This window comes from Podarcis muralis, chromosome 10 (assembly GCF_964188315.1).
Source record: "Podarcis muralis chromosome 10, rPodMur119.hap1.1, whole genome shotgun sequence".
Classification (NCBI taxonomy): Eukaryota; Metazoa; Chordata; class Lepidosauria; order Squamata; family Lacertidae; genus Podarcis; species Podarcis muralis.
The window spans coordinates 9,501,135-9,518,283 of NC_135664.1; the positions used below are offsets into that span (position 1 = coordinate 9,501,135).

The 17,149-nt window shown below is 42.3% G+C and overlaps 1 protein-coding gene across 4 annotated transcripts; it reads left to right on the top strand.

Moving 5' to 3' along the window:
* Positions 1-266: 266 nt before the first annotated feature.
* Positions 267-16,927, top strand: TRMU (tRNA mitochondrial 2-thiouridylase). 4 transcript variants are annotated; one of them, XM_028746656.2, is made up of 11 exons: positions 276-605; positions 1,896-2,061; positions 3,935-4,041; positions 4,609-4,731; positions 6,443-6,615; positions 8,414-8,467; positions 8,600-8,666; positions 11,023-11,123; positions 13,310-13,454; positions 13,659-13,741; positions 15,656-16,927. In XM_028746656.2, exons 1-11 carry the CDS (start codon positions 518-520, stop codon positions 15,806-15,808), a joined length of 1,260 nt encoding a protein of 419 aa, XP_028602489.2. In that variant the 5' UTR covers positions 276-517; the 3' UTR covers positions 15,809-16,927. The 4 variants fall into 4 exon arrangements, with proteins under 4 accessions (XP_028602490.2, XP_077791934.1, XP_028602489.2 ...); XM_077935807.1 differs by lacking the exon at positions 276-605 and adding an exon at positions 754-816; XM_028746657.2 differs by lacking the exon at positions 13,659-13,741 and having other exon boundaries at positions 267-605.
* Positions 16,928-17,149: the final 222 nt, after the last annotated feature.

Genomic DNA, 17,149 nt, shown 5'->3' on the forward strand with positions numbered 1-17,149 from the left:
TTGGGGGGAAGAGTGGGGCCCTAAGCTATAGCTTGTTTAGCTTAGACGTAAATCCGGCACTGCCTGAAATACAGAACAAACTATCAACACAGGAGGTGGCATTTTAAGCCGAAATAAGGGGCCAGCCCTGTAACAGGACAGGTGGCCACTCTAAGGCTATTTAAAGCGGCGTGCTGACGTCACAGTGCAACGTGCGTTTGCTTGCTCGGAGGCGCCAATCCGCACCGGGCTCCGTGAGCCTGACTCGAGCTCATGAGACTCTCAGGGCGTCGCGGGTTCGAGTCCCGTGTTGGGCGACAGGTTCCCAACCCCGCCTCCAACTCGGCCAGTTCTGCGACTCGTCGTCAGAAAGACCTCTCTGGTGGTGGGGAAAAATAAAAACAAAACACCGACAACACAACCGCCCCGCCGCGGCCTGCGGTGGTTGGTCTCGCGCGGCCTAGCGCCGCTTCCCCGCCCTCGGCGAGCTGGGCTCCGCCCCGCGGAAGGGAGCCGAGCCGGGTCCGTGAGGGGAAAGATGTTGGGCGCCGCTCGGCGGCATGTGGCCTGCGCTTTGTCGGGCGGCGTGGACAGCGCCGTGGCGGCCCTGCTGCTGCGGCGGAGAGGTGAGGCAGCAGCCACCTGGGCGGCGGGTTGCAGACGGGGCCCAGCGCCTCGGCCTTCCCCTCACGCGAGCTCCGCTTTTTTCCTCACGAGCCGCGGGAACAGAGCCATCCTCCTTCCCCTGACGCCGTCGTCGTCGTCGCCTCACGGCCGCCGCCGCCGCTCCGTCGCCTATCCGCTTCTCAGCCGGGGGGGTTTGTAGGTGTTTTGCTCGTGAGTAAGCTCCGAGGGTTTACTCCCGTGTCTTAAATGTGGCGGCAGGCCTTCTTCCCGCAGCCTTCACACGTGTCTGGTCAACACGAGTCTCTCCCTCCCTCCCCCTCCATTATTCTCCTCAGGGAGCCGGTTTCCTGGGCGGGATTTATCTTGTTTTATTTATTTATTTATACAGGTTCGCCCTATTCATACGCAAAGACGCCCTTAAGAGAGGATTTTGTAAGCGAAAAGACAGTGGGAAGGCTTTCCCCATTTGCTTCCCTTACTGCAGAGGAATATTTGAGGTCATTGGGAGAGTCAAAATGGCTTCAGGATTGCTCTCCCGTACTATTTCAGACACATGGTTTATATATTTAGATATGTGAGCGTTTATGGATATTCTGTATTTGAGACCTTAGAATTATAACACCACAAAGTTTCTTCCTTCTCAAGTCTGCCTGTGTGGCTCTGTGCAAGATCGATAAATGCATTAGTAGTATGTCTCCTCCTTGCGTGAAAAGGGGCTCTTGTATCTACTGTAAAAGCCTTGTGTCACCCTCATCTTTCCACGGACATTATACTAATAAACAGTGCTATTTTTATGGGAAAAGAGGTGCTGGAATTCCCCATGAACGCCTCCCTTGTTCTCTTAGAATGGCAATGGTGCCCACCTAAAAAATTCCAGCTGAAAAAAATCCTGCTAATACAGTAAAGCCTTTTGACTACAATTCCCACCATCCTTAACTATTGGTTAGGGTTAGTAGGAGTTGTAGTCCAAGATACCTGGAGCGCAGCAGTTTGAGAACTGCCTGTGACCTTCATTCGTCCAGTTCCACCTTCCTTGGCGATTCCAAGCTCTGAAATGCTTCACTATGAAGCTCTACTATGAAGCCAAAATAACATCTCTTCCTAATCTGAGTATATCTTGGGGGTTGTTTTTTTTTTGAAGCAGTCTTCTGTTACAGCGTGAGGCTTCGCAAAAAAAAAAAAAAGGCTTACTGAGAAAGACAGCTATTTTCGACAGCTTGCTTAATTTGCAAGGTTAGTCTTGAGTGATTCTTCATGCAAAATATTTTCTTCTTTCTTGTCCTCTCTAGGGTACCAAGTGACTGGAGTGTTTATGAAGAACTGGGACATTGTGGATGAACAAGGAATCTGTTCTGCTGACAAAGACTGTGAAGATGCTTACAGAGTTTGTCAGATACTAGACATTCCATTTCACCAGGTTTTCTATGTAAAAGAATATTGGAATGAAGTCTTTAGGTAAGAGAGCTTTCATTAAAGATTTGCCAAGATAAAGCTTCGCATGGCTCTATGCAGTAATGAAGTAAGGGAGGCTGGTAACCCCAAAGTCAGCTTAGGTCTGTGCTGTAATGCAAACCTTTCTGCATATGCACACACTCTGAATGACTGACTGCATTTTCCTCCACCTGCAGTGGATATTGGTGGGGTTGCAACTTTAATCTTGCTGTTTTCATCAAAATAGGACTTGTAGAGCGCCTATTTAGGAAAACATGCCGTTATACATGTGCAGAGTGATAATTAAAAATATCAATTATTCTTTGCAAATCTATAGACAGGGAAAGAGCTTCCATGTAAGAGGGCCCTCGTATGATATTCAGGCACAGTGGAGTAGTGGGGGCACATTTTTGGGATGGGGTGCAACCAGGCCCCCCACAAAGGCCCCTTCTCCACAGGGCTGCATGTAGCCCAGCTCTGACCCAGAGAGCGTTGCTGCCCCTCTCCTCCACTTGCCCCTGGCTGGGCCAGGTGCAGTGGTTCCTCTCAGAATTTCCAATTTTTATGTTTGACTTGGGGCAAAATCATTCTCCCCCCACCCATCTCCCCCAAATCTTCGCATTTCTACACCTTTGACATTTTTATTGTTACAGCCCATTTTAATCTAATAGGACTGTCTTCTCCTGCAAATGCTCCTGAGGTATTTTCCATTTCTTTTAGGGCATCTTGGAGATATAACGAATAGAGAATGAATGCATGATGGATGTCATGGCCTTGCATCCTTGTAAAATTTCCTTAGGGGAGACTGTGAATGAATTTTTCATGTACTAAAGGCTCTGATGGATCACTGTGTCTGGGATGAGAAAGGGTGTGTGTGTGTGTGTGTGTGTGTGTGTGTGTACAAAAAACAAGGTTTCATTTCCTTGTAGCTGATAGGTTGTTTGCTTGACATATCTGGAGATATATGCTGTAGGGCAGTATAGAGTGCTGCGAATGGTCATTTTTCTTTTATAGAAATTTGTTTTATGATTTTGTGGGTTCATTTTTGTTTTGATGGGAGGAGTGGAGTGTGCCAAATCTGAGCAAGTGCCATATGCTTCTTCTCCAGATAAAGAGCTTGGCTCAACCTCTACTGAGGATTCAACCTCTCAGTTTGTAGTCATGATTTATTTACAGCTAATGGTCGAGACCATGCTATTGTTGTCTGCAATGATGGGCTCATAAGGCACTTTGAGCACCTCATGAGCTCAAAAAGCAGGACTCAGATGTTTAAAATACATGAAGGCACAAGATGAAGATGTCCATTTTCAAACCATAAAGTTCAACCGGGTTCAGCAGAATTACCTTTGGAGGCTGATTCCTGTTCTACAATGCAAAGAAGAAGTGAGAGAAACCTTTGCAAGAGCAAGTGAATATCCTCTTATGGCACTGCTTGATGGAATAGTGCATAAATCCCTGCTGATCAACATGCATATTCATAACTATAGACTTCATAGCTAATTATATTGCATATGTGAACATCTTTGAATTGTACAGCCATGGTTTACAAATATACAGTTTGTATTTGCAAGTTGTTGAAAGCATGCCTGCAGATTTTAAGATTTTAATCATGATTGAATATAATAAACGCTGAACTTCACAATAAGTGCTAAATACAAGAACTGCCATGTTAACCTCAGAGTTTCTGAGCATAAGAACAACTTCAGTGAAATCCAGACAGAGGAAAGCTTGTTCAGTTCTAGTCCTTTTGCTGGGATGAAAATACGAATGAGATACTTGTTTTTACATAAAATGTGTAAGATTCCCGGTAAGCCCATGTGGTTAGATTTAGGTTAAACCTTGGCAAACATGGCTCTGAGTTTCCAAATGTTCATAATCATTCTAGTTTTCTTTACAGCTACCTCTTAAATGAATATGAATTGGGAAGGACCCCTAATCCTGATATTATATGCAATAAGTACATCAAATTCAATTATTTCCTGGATTATGCTGTGAATAACCTTGGTAAGTTGCTTGCAGGTGTGTATTATCTACAACTTAACCAAATGACTGTAGCTTAGTAGAGCACATCCTTTGCTTGCAGAAGTTATCTGGTTCCATCCCTGGCATCTTCAGGTAGGGCTGAAAAAGGTTTCCATGGTTTGAAACCATGGAAAGCCATAAAAATATTTAACTTCCTTATTTCCTGACATCCTGTATCCTATATACATTCTACCTGAGGTGGCATAAATATCGTTCCCAGGAGGTCCCATCCAGGCAAGCAGTGACTTGTCTAACTTCAGCTAAACTTCAACTTAAGCATTCATACCAGTGGTCTGACTCTGTATGAGCCAGCTTCTTGTGTTTCATTCCTAAATGCCAATAAAGAAACTGCAACCAAAATCAGGAGCAAGCCCTTGAGAAAGTGATACAGATTTTAAGACTGGCCTCTTGTTTTTTCAGGATTTAGGTGTACCATAGAAACTAGCATTGTTACGTAATATGTTGGATCTTTTGTTAACATCACAGCATTTTCTAAGCTTCTCTCTGAAGAATCTCCCATAACGTGCACATGTTTTTTAAACGTGCCAGGAGCAGATGCAATTGCCACTGGACATTATGCAAGAACTTCTTTGGAAGACAATGAAGTATTTCAGCAAAAATACATACGCAGGCCAGAAGGACTTTTCAGGAATAGATTTGAAGTAAGAAATGGTAAGTGGCCTACTGCTGAAACCCAGATCTTATATTTAATATAATTTATTATGCTGAGAATTGGGATGAGTGGGGCATATGTAACCTACATATTTTTGCCCACAACATGTATTTTGGAGGATGGATGGCGGCTAACAGATTGAGGTTGAATCCTGACAAGACAGAAGTACTGTTTTTGGGGGACAGGAGGCGGGCAGGTGTGGAGGATTCCCTGGTCCTGAATGGGGTAACCGTGCCCCTGAAGGACCAGGTGCGCAGCCTGGGAGTCATTTTGGACTCACAGCTGTCCACGAAGGTGCAGGTCAATTCTTTGTCCAGGGCAGCTGTTTACCAGCTCCATCTGGTACGTAGGCTGAGACCCTATCTGCCTGCGGACTGTCTCGCCAGAGTGGTGCATGCTCTGGTTATCTCCTGCTTGGACTACTGCAATGCGCTCTACGTGGGGCTACCTTTGAAGGTGACCCGGAAACTACAACTAATCCAGAATGCGGCAGCTAGACTGGTGACGGCCGCCGAGACCATATAACACCGGTCTTGAAAGACCTACATTGGCTCCCAGTACGTTTCCGAGCACAATTCAAAGTGTTGGTGCTGACCTTTAAAGCCCTAAACGGCCTCGGTCCAGTATATCTGAAGGAGTGTCTCCTCCCCCATCGTTCTGCCCGGACACTGAGGTCCAGTTCCGAGGGCCTTCTGTCGGTTCCCTCACTGCGAGAGGCCAAGTTACAGGGAACCAGGCAGAGGGCCTTCTCGGTAGTGGCGCCCGCCCTGTGGAACGCCCTCCCATCAGATGTCAAAGCGATAAACAACTACCTGACATTCAGAAGACATCTGAAGGCAGCCCTGTTCAGGGAAGTTTTTAATATGTGACATTTTAGTTTAGTTTATTTTTCATCTTTGTTGGAAGCCGCCCAGAGTGTATAGTGCTGCTCATTGTAGACCCCATAATCAGGATGCTTGCCTTTGAGTATTGTCTGAACAAAAGTTTGGTTATTTACTGTTTTGGGTTGCCTTGTGTATATTTTAGGGCTGTTGATTGCCCAGGTGTACCTTATTGTTTCAGCTACTTTGTAATGGCCCATGGGTGAAATAAATGAATCAGACTTTACTTGATTGCATAGCACACACAGAAAGCATCCTATTCTGAAGGACAATGTGCAGTGCATTCTGATGCAAAGTTTTCTATATTTGTTCACCCGCAATTTATGTTCCATAGCATCTGGAATAATTCACAGGAATAGCTTCTTGCTGGGTTGGGCTAAAATCAAATGACATGTTTATTGCAGCTCTAGCTGGAGTTTCTCTTTGGTTGGTTATGGAATAGTTTGTGCACGTGGAGCTTCCTTTATTAACCATGAAGCAAACTGCACATATTTCCATAGGCTTGCACTGAGGAGCTCCATGTATATAGTATCTGTTCAAGTGAAGTGAGTGAGAGGGCATAATAGTTGGCAGATGAAGTGTGTACATCAGCACTTATTTTGTCTGCAAACAATTGCTGCTTTGTGCAAAGAGTGTTTTCTTAGCATTTCCTTAAAATATGCATCACATTTTTTTGTAATGAGAAAATTGGGATAGTTTTCCTATTAAACTTGAAATCTTTTATAATATTCTCTTTAAGTAATAGTCAGAAATACAGCGAAGGAAACATGCAAGTGAAATGGGCTGTGTATAGTCAATGTAATTTTATTTTATATCTTCCTTTTCACAGCTGTAAAACTTCTTCAGGGAGCTGATCATTTTAAAGATCAGACATTCTTTCTCAGTCAGATCTCACAAGAAGCCTTGCGGAGGACCATTTTTCCTTTAGGAGAGTTAACAAAAGACTTTGTAAAGAAGATAGCTGCGGAACATCACCTTCACCATGTACTGCAGAGAAAAGAGGCATGGTAACTCTTACTGTCTTATCATCAAAGTGCTTAGAGGGGCAACGTTGACTGAATGGGCCTTGTGCCACCATCAAAAAATGAGTGCAGCAGTAGAATTCTGTCATCCTCAAATTGTTTTTGTCACCCCATTGTTCTCCTGATAAGAGCTTGTTTTGCACACTATGATTGAAATAGAGATGATTGTAGCAGTTCAGTATGGTTGTTCCCTGGACAAAGAAGCCACTTGTGGTGAAGGTGGAAGTCGCCTGGCTTTGCTGGGTCCGCCTTCTGTGTTATGGCCCTGTTCCTGGGCATTCATGCGTTGGTACTGAAATGTGCATTGGAAAAGTCTGTGCCATGTGAGTGGGGCCGATACCAGCCATTGCATTGCGGGCATGATCACCAGTTCTGTTTTCCATGTGCAGCTGAATTGGGCTCTTCATTACTTCTGGAAAACATTTCATGGTCCCAACTTGTGACGTTTTTTGTTTGAACCATTGGTATTGCTCACTGAAGGGACGCGGGTGGCGCTGTGGGTAAAAGCCTCAACGCCTAGGGCTTGCGGATCAAAAGGTCGGCGGTTCGAATCCCCGCGGCGGGGTGCGCTCCCGTTGCTTGGTTCCAGCGCCTGCCAACCTAGCAGTTCGAAAGCACCTCCGGGTGCAAGTAGATAAATAGGGACCGCTTACTAGCGGGAAGGTAAACGGCGTTTCCGTGTGTGGCTCTGGCTCGCCAGAGCAGCGATGTCACGCTGGCCACGTGACCCGGAAGTGTCTCCGGACAGCGCTGGCCCCTGGCCTCTTGAGTGAGATGGGCGCACAACCCTAGAGTCTGGCAAGACTGGCCCGTACGGGCAGGGGTACCTTTACCTTTACCTTTTATTGCTCATTGAAAAAACTAGCTTTTGTAATGTGTTTAAAGCATGAGTGGTTAGTGAAGTGTATATTTACAGCTCTTGTAATCCACACACTGAAGTACAATGTTTAAAAAAACCTCCCGAAACATTGATATGATCACTGCTCTGTGTCTCCATTTTAATATACCAATTTGTGGCAGTAGTTCCGAAGAAGACGAATCGAAAGGGTTTGCCAAAGAGTGCTTTAGCTTTTACCACATTTCACATTCCTGGTCCAGTAGAAGTTGAATCTGCATGACATGTCACCAGAAGGTGTTGCATGGTAGAATCAGGCATGGGATGACCATGAATATATTATAGTATTCTTGCCATAGGGTGGTCAAAGAGTGTTTCTTTCTGTGATTATGTGTTTCTTGGAAGAGTTGATCAGGACGAATATGGTTTTCCTCTCGTGAATTAAGACCCTAGTTTGTGGAGTAGGAAAGGTGTTTTGGGATCAACCCATTCATGTGGTAAGGGTTGCCATGGTTTTGTGTGATGGTTTCCTGGATATAATTAGCAATAAAGAGGTGTGTGGGAATTTCAGTAATTAACAGATGAGATGATAATGTTCAGGAATTAGCTTCCAGAGCAGGTATAGTGGAGAGACTTCTGCTTAACTGCTCTTTTTCATCTGAACTAGACAACTTCACTTTCCTGCCTTTTTAAAACCAATTGTTAGTTACTGAGATCTTTTGTAGAAGATACCAGATATAAATGTTTTAATAAATTAATATTAGATTTTTATTTATGTACTTCAGGGAAGGATGTTGTCTTTGATGGAAATTGAATTTTGCTCTTTGCTCTGCATGTTTCTAGGTATATCTTCTGTGCTGTTAAGACTTTTAAAATATCCATGCTTATTTATTTGTTGTTTGGTCACGATGGTCAGAGCTTCTGTTCCCTTGTTTTATTTTAGAGCATGGGAATCTGTTTTATCGGTGAAAGGAATTTTGAAAAGTTCCTTCTGGAGGTAAGTAATTACGGATTCACCACGTTTATAAATAACTTGTATCAGGTGTCTTTAAAAAATGAAGGATGCTGGTTTAATTTTCAGATTATGGCCTGGGAGTGGGTTTTTACACACAGTTGTTTTCCTTTGCAGTATTTGGAGCCCCGTCCAGGCAACTTTGTTTCCATTGAAGACAACAAGGTCATTGGAACACACAAAGGTCAGCTGATATTTTGTTACTCTGTTAACGTTAAATGTCCCTTGTGTATGGAAAAAATGGACTGCTCTTTTGTAATTTATTTGCATTTCACAGCACGGTTATATATGAAAAGCAAGTTTTATACCTCTGTTTTCTGGCTCTCTGACCCCATATCTCATGAACAGGAAGGATGCAGAGGCATCAGAAAGGACTTTTCTGAGTTCTGTCTTTCCTGAGTTGGCCCGGCTAACAGTAGATTAAATGTTGAGCCCCGGTGCTTGTAGAATGCAATTTGTGTCAAAAGCATCTGGTTGTAAAAGCTTCAGATTTGGTAGTTAGCTATTCTACTGCTGCGTTCTGTTTCTGTTTTATTAGCTGATAAATTGTAGGGAAATGAGCCTTTTTTTAGGCTGACAAAATTTTGATCCTTTAATCTCTTTAAAGTAAATGGTAAAGCAGTATAAACATAAACATGCTTAAGGAAGGAATCTGTTAATGCTTGAAATTAGACCAGACGTGTAAAGGGAGAACAATCATTTTCACAAAGAAAGGAATTGTAATAATTGCTGGGCTTGGCCTTCAGCAGCGTGAGACTTTGCGGAGGCTTTTCGACAGGGTAGTTTTGCTGTGCGTTTCTCATTAAATCCAAAGGAAGCTGTGGGTTTTGACTCCCCAAAGTTAAGCCTAAGGTTTGGGAATGGGGTTGTGAGACTGGAATGTTCATTTCTCTGGAGGCGACTGGTCTGGGGTCTTGCACACCCTTCATTCCCTTAATACAGAGATATAGAGGTGGTTCCAGTCCTTCACGGTGCTTCTCTTCTTCATAGTTAGGTAAAGGTAAAGGGACCCCTGACCGTTAAGTCCAGTCGCGAATGACTCTGGGGTTGCGGCGGTCATCTCGCTTTACTGGCCGAGGGAGCCAACGTTTGTCCGCAGACAGCTTCCAGGTCATGTGGCCAGCATGACTAAGCCGCTTCTGGCGAACCAGAGCAGTGCACGGAAACGCCATTTACCTTGCAAGATGGAATATATAGGTTCAAAAGATTTGTAAGGAGGAAGAGGCCTACCCATTCGATGGCAAAACTGTTGCATATTTATATTCTCATTTTGGTATCTATCTAAAAATTACACATTTCAAATTTGTGCATGTAACATGTAAATGTGGACTTTTATTGGCTATTGGTTTATTTATATGATTGAATGCAATCCAAAATATGTTCACTGAGAAATGCTGGTGTAATAAAATAGAAATGAATGTGAGTTATGAGCCATAATTCTCACTTGCAGATCCTTACCTCTACCTTCCACTCATTAGGTGGCCTTTTTCATGCCACGATGGTTGACTTTCCAATCTGTAACTTTCAGACACTCTCTCATCTTACAGGGCTGCTGTGAGAATTACTGAAATAATAGTGCTTCAGGCAGTAGAAATATACTATATAACCCCAGTTTGAATGTGCCCATTGGTTCAAAAGGGTTGGGAACCCCTGTTCTGTTGTCTACCTCAGTGTTTCCCAACCTTGTGCCTCCAGCTGTTTTTGAACTACAACTCCCATCATCCCTGACTAGCAAGACCAGTGGCAAGGGATGATGGGAATTGTAGGCCAAAAACAGCTGGAGGCACAAGGTTGGGAAACACTGGTCTACCTTGTGATTTAAGTTAGCCCCTCAGTGCAGTTTTGAAGGCAAATAGTACGAATAACCGTTGCTGTAAATACATCTACAAATGGGTGGCTTAAATTTGCAATCCCTATGGGCCAGTGGCATGATCAAACACAGTAAGATTTTAAATTGTAAGACAAAATGTTGGTAGAATTCTTGTCTTTGTAAGTTTTAGGTTGTTGAACTTTCTTTCATAATAACTGAGAACATTTTTTTGTTTCCTTGGTGAAGTAGAGCAATACCCTCAATTACAACAGTTTCACAAAATATGCTCGTATCTCCTCTAATGCCTGCTTATTTGCCAATTTGTTATCTGCTACTTTTCTTGATAAATACTGTTCCAAAGGCCTAGAAAGGAACTTGTGCCTGATCCTAGCTAATGAAGTGCATAGCTAATGAAGAGCATTTTTTGGCATTTGAGGCGGGTGTGGCAGATGATTGTCAGCATATTCTGCATTGTTGAATCGCATTTTTAGAAAAGGTTTTTGACTTTATAGACTCAGGCTTACTCTTTTGGACATTTTTAAAAATGAAAATGCAACTGTTGATGAGTGTTCCCTAAGTTTTCATGAGTTACTCATTCAGAAACTATGTTTTTAATCCGTAGGATTCTGTTCTCTGTTGAAATGGTAGGTTGCGATTTCTGGAGGAACAAAAGGCTTAAGCAGTGTTAACGATGTGAAATATATATTTTATTTTATTTTTTTATTTTTAGGTTGTTTCTTGTATACATATGGCCAGAGAGCCAGGCTAGGAGGCCTCAAAGATGCTTGGTTTGTTGTAGATAAAAATATTGCCTCTAGGGATATCTTTGTGGTAAGTTTTCTAATTCTGTGTACCGTTTGTAATTCCTGCCAAAAAGAATGTGGTTATTATTGGCCTAAGATTCTTGGCTTTTCCATTGAAAAGAGAAAGAAAAGCCGTTAAGTTAGCTGGTGTCAAATTTTATTACATCCTGTTCAAACTGGCTTTTGATTAACAAGATTAACAAGATTCTTTGATTAACAAAGATTGAAAAGGATATTGGCATCAAGAATCTAATGGCATGCACTGAAAGAAATTGTTGAGTTTTGCCTTAGAACTAATATAAGTTAGTCTTACCAAATATATTACTATATCTTTGATTAATAATGTTTGTCCTGTGCAGTGTAGGGAGTGTTTATCATGGTATATTGCCTAAAACCTGTTTAAAATCCCAAATTCCATAGTAAAATCATAGTTTAGTTTGCATAGCTAAGCTTTGCCTACACACACACCTAAACATGTACCTTGGTTTAAGAACAGCTTAGTTTATGAACAACTTGGATTAAGAATGCTGCAAACCCAGAAGTAGGTGTTTTGGTTTGTGAACTTTGCCTTGGAAGCAGAACATGTCCCACTTCCTGTTGAGTGTGTTCCATTTGTAAATTGAGTCCCCCGCTGCTATGGGAAAGCACGCCTTGTTTTAAGAACGCTTTGGTTTAAGAACGGACTTCTGGAACGGATTAAGTTCCTAAACCAAGGTACCACTGTAAAAGGAGACACCCAGTAAACCTGCTTGTCATCTTGCAAAATGAGGGGCTGGTAAGGCGAGGAAAACTGCAAAACTGTTTTAGCTATTTTAGTCCTGCTGGCCACATGACCTGGAAAGCTGTCTGTGGCCAGACGTCGGCTCCCTTGCTCTGAAGCGGGTTGAACACTGCACCCCATAGTTGCCGTGGACTGGACTTAACTGTCTAGAGATCCTTTAGTTTTACCTTTACCTGCTATTTACAGATGTTGCACTAAACTGTGATAGGTGCCCATAACACCCACCCATTTCAAATAATCATTTCACACCCTGTATTTTGGCCATTTTTTAGCCATTCTTAGACAAGAGGTTGCTAAGCTGTGACCCTCTAGATCAGAGTTTTCCAAACTTGGGTCTCCAGCTGTTTTTGGACTACAACTCCCATCAATGCTAGCTAGCAAGACCAGTCGTCTGGGGTGATGGGAACTGTAGTGCAGCAACATCTGGAGGACTGCAGGCTAGGCATCCTTGCTTGAGATTCAGAAATCATGCTTAAAAGCAAGCAAGCCAGTTTTTATGTTTGTTGCCATCCCTTTTGTAGAAAATGTAAGTACTGAAATCTACAAACAAGATAAACCACTGTCCTTGTGATCCCAAGGTATTCTGTGTCCCATAGGAAACCCTGAATCTTGCAGAAATTTTCATGTTTTCACGGATGTAGTTTCTCTCTTCCTGAAATAAATATTTGAAGCAGTGACATCATTAAACATCAGACTTTTTAAAAAATTGAGATCCAAAGATCCAACACAGTCTTTGGCGATCACTCATAGCCGAGTAAGATTGTCTTCCATGAACACATTTTTAACAGTGAGTCACTAAGTGACTGTGGAGGCCAATTCTGGATCCACACGTCCTTCCACAGTGAGGACTTTTGTTTTCGGGTGGGTGAAAATTTACCAAGCGTGCCTTCCTCTTAGCACGTTTCTCCCTTGCGTCCTGAGTTCGAGTGTCTTCAAAGCCCATGACACCTTTGGTAAAGGCTGTTCTCCAATTGGAGCGCTCGCAGGCCAGTGTTTCCCAGTTGTCAGTGTTTATACTACATTTTTAAAGATTTGCCTTGAGACAGTCTTTATACCTCTTTTATTGACCACCAGCATTACGCTTTCCATTTTTAAGTTCTGAACAGAGTAGTCGCTTTGGAAGACAATCAGCTGGCATCCGCACAACAGGACCAGTCCAACGAAGTTGATGTTGAAGCATCATCATCATTGCTTTGACACTATTGATCTTTGCTTCTTCCAGTGCACTGGCATTAGCTCGCCTGTCTTCCCAAGTGATGTGTAAAATGTGTAATCGAAAACCGCAGTATTGCAAATGTGGCTGTGAAGTTACTAATTCATAATAAAAGAGTGGCTTTGTAACTGTTTTCCTTACCCAAATGCTGGTTTTATTCATAATGATCAGCCATGTGGTTAGCTAGTTTTAAATTAAAATTGTTGTACCCACTTCCAAGGCACCCTCTACAGATCATCCTGCACTTTACAGAGATCTCTTGCGGACAAACAGGGTACACTGGATCGCAGAGGAACCTCCCGCAGAACTGATTCGGGACAAAATGATGGAGTGTCATTTCCGCTTCCAACACCAGATGGCACTAGGTGACTAGACTTCATTCATTCATTCATTCATTCATTCATTCATTCATTCATTTTACTTCAGTGGGGAAGGCGTTTGGTATTACTAGGAAAAGAGCCAGTATTACTGCACATTGACATTTATTTGGATTAGGAGATAGCATCCAAATTTGATGGGAATGCGAAAGCTAGTTCTTTAACATCTATTTTATTTTATTTTGTGTTTAGAGCCTTGCACCTTAACTCTAAATCAGGATGGGACTGTATGGGTGACAATGGTCAAGCCAATCAGGGCTCTTACCCCAGGCCAGGTAGGTACTGAAGATGCTTTTGGTTTCTTCCTATGTGTTAAATTTACAACCTATCAGTGAACTGGGACTTCCTTCCTGGGTGGGGCGAAAATATGCTTAGGATTACAGCCTTAAGCATCTCACCGTATGAATACAAGAGTCCTGGACAGGTAAAAAGCTTTGTCAAAATATGTTTGAATTTCTTTGTTTCTTGGCTCTGAATTGATCACAGTTTGAACTTTTAAAGTTGATCTTTCATAAATTGTGCTCCACAATAAGTCTCCTTGGATTTTTTTCTGATACATAATGACTTCTTCTGTCAATAAGTTGCAGCGTATATTCAGTGCAGCAGTCTTATTCAGTTACCTGAGAGCAGGCCTCATTGCATATATCGGGACATATTCTTTCATTAACCTGAGTAGGATTGAGCTGTGAGTCTGGATCTCTCACTCGGAGGCAAACATTTTCTTTTCCATCCTAATGTGCAAACTCCTCTGTAGGCTTGTTAAGTGAGTATTTCAATATACCTATTAGAATATCTCCTGCCTGGAGGAAAATACTGTTTCTAATGGAATTTTCTTTCCTTGTTGCACAACTTTCTGATCCCTTGCAGTTTCATTTTACTAATTAGCATTTATTGGGTACTATAAATTCAGTCGTCCCTATTTTTTTTTTTTAAAGAAAGTTGTAGAATGTGTATAATGGACTGCTAATTATAGTGAAAGAGGCAACACTAAGCTCTACTTCTTTCATTTTCCGTGAGTCAGTGCCAGATCCTGTGGACGTCTGCTTGGAAGTGGGACCCACTGAGTTCAGCAAAGCTCACTTCCAAGTAAACGAGGAGGAGGGATGAGCTGTAGCTCAGTGAAAAAACACCTGCATTGTATGGAGAAGGTCTTGTGTTGAACTCTTGGCTTCTGCAAGAGCAAAACTGGGAATGAGCAAAACTGCTTGAGATCCTGGGAAGCAGTTGCCAGCTGTAAAAGACAGTGCTTGGCCACGATGAGCCAGTGGTCTAATGTGAAGTAGTACAGTGCTTTGAGAGGGTGCAATACCTTTTCTAAAACAGATGAATAAACGAGAACTGTAGCTGTTGCCCACTTCCTTCTGTTCCATTTTCATCTCAGACTATCCTAGAAGAAATGGGTTGCATTTTGGAAAGCAGCATAATGGCTTCAACAACTGACGTGAAAACGCTCAGAGCGCTTTCTAAACTGCAGCCTCGCATCAAGGTGGTGACTCAAGCAAGTCCTACTGAAATCTTGAGAGAGTGATGCGAATAGCCAAGCGCAGGGTTGTGTCCACAAAATAGTGAGACTTAAGAACACTTAACTTTTCAGAAGAGTCTCGCCATCGAATTCTCATACACAGCTGAGTAGTTTGTTTTATTTGGACCTAGCGATGTCTTGAGTCACCAGCCTCCAAAACTGCAGGATGGCTTTCAGATCCTGCAAATTTAACAAAAAGGGATCTACAATACAACATAAAAATGTGTGTATGTGTCCTGGTGTGCAGATTAAGTGATGCTATGGGCTGTGTGCTTGTGGTCTATTGATGGGTATGCTAGATAGTAATGATTAAGTTCAGATATTAGTCTCCTAGTGAAGAGAATTTTTATAGGCACCTTTTGAGTGGCATATCAAAGGAAAATCATTTAACATACTTGCCATAGAATGCAATACTTGCCTTTTTCTTTATTTAGAAGATTGCGTCTTTAAAACTGTATATTGTATATCTATATATCTGTGCAGTTTTATTATATATTGAGTTTCACACATACCAATAACTTTGATGCCCTTGCCTTTTTTTCCACATTGCCATGTTCAGAACAGGAGAGCTTACATGTGACTTTGGTTCTGTGTTCAATTATCTATTCCTTGCAGTTACACATAACCCTCTGTGTGCTGTAAACATTGTTGCCATTTGTCTTTTCAGTTTGCTGTTTTCTACAAGGGTGATGAATGTCTTGGCAGTGGAAAGATTTTGAGACTGGGTCCCTCGGTGTATACTTTGCAGCAGGGCAGAAACAGAGGAAAGACGGCTGAGAATGGGCCTGCTGATGAGGTCAAGGTAGAACCAGCCACGTGACTGCTTTCTTTCATGCAAAGACTTTGTTACTTAAAAGATGTTGAATTAAAAGAGAGAGAGATCAAATGGTCTTACAGTTACAAGAAGACATATGAATACACACATTGACGTATTTGATGGGATATTTTCACGAGGTGAATTATGATAATACTTTAGAGGTTTTTTAAAAAATGAAATATTTTTGACATGATGAATGACCTGTGGTGGTGAGAAACAGAAGAAGATTTACTGTTCCTAAGTCGCTCCGGTCCTCTGCAAGGAATTCCCACACAGCAGGGTTGATGTTACCAGCCTTCATGTCACGTTTTCAGACATCTTTGTAATCCAGAGTTGGTTTTTCAGTGGGCCTGGTGCCTGAAGCCAGCTCCCCAGAGAGCACATCCTTGGGGATCCTTCTTCCATCTTCCATTCTGTGGTCATGACCAAGCCAGCAGTTGGGAAAACTCCATAGCATCTGGAAAACTAGGAAATGTGGAATAATGTCCTGGCTGCTTGCTGAATCTCCTCCTAGATTTCTCTAACCTTGGAAGAGGTGCCTTTCCTTATCAGCTTGTGTAGCGTTCCCTGCGATAGAAGGAAATACAGCCATTTAAACATTTTGCTTTATGTAGACATGACAATTTGAAACACAGGAAGCCCCTTATACTGAGTTCCAATCATTGTTCCATCCAGCCACAGCACTGGTGACTAGCTGTGGCTCTCCAATTGCCCTGTGTAAGAGCAACATAAATAATTCTATTTATATTGTAAACTGCCCTGTGATCCTCAGATGAACGTCGGCATACAAAATGAACCAATTAATTACTTAATTAAAAGACAACGAGCAAAACCTCCTGGCAACATCTGGGGGAAAGCCTTCTTTCGTCTAATGAGGTTTGTGCAGAAGAGATTCTCCATGAATTCTCTCCAAAGTCTGAGATTGTAAACTTTATTAAGCTTTTTCCAGCAGGGTGTTTCTTCTATGGATCAAAATTGCGCCTCTGTGAGGAAAGGTGCTATAGCTTTTCAGGTTCAAAATTCTGTATTATTGAAGAACAGTTTCCATTTCCCACACTTGTTAAATAACTCATTTGCGAGTTCCTATGCCAACTAGAAATAAAATGCTTATGAGTTACTATACATCCAGGAATCTAAGAATATGAACAAATGATTGAATTGTGTGTCTGGTTATTTGAAATGTTTTGATATGAGAGCATATACAAATCCCCACCCCTTATGAGGTAAATGTGGGGTTTTTTTTTTAGAGTTTTTCTTAGAGTTTTGCATGTACCTCAGGGCAGCTTTTTCTGAAGTGCTGGGAATCTTGTTAGGGCTTATAAAACAACATCTGAACCAATATTC

Bases quoted from the DNA above. Each gene is read 5' to 3' on its own strand.
- TRMU (XM_028746656.2), top strand. From the start codon at position 518: ATGTTGGGCGCCGCTCGGCGGCATGTGGCCTGCGCTTTGTCGGGCGGC. The intron at 4,042-4,608 runs GTAAGTTGCTTG...TAAACGTGCCAG, and splicing joins TTATGCTGTGAATAACCTTG to GAGCAGATGCAATTGCCACT. The intron at 11,124-13,309 runs GTAAGTTTTCTA...CCCACTTCCAAG, and splicing joins CCTCTAGGGATATCTTTGTG to GCACCCTCTACAGATCATCC.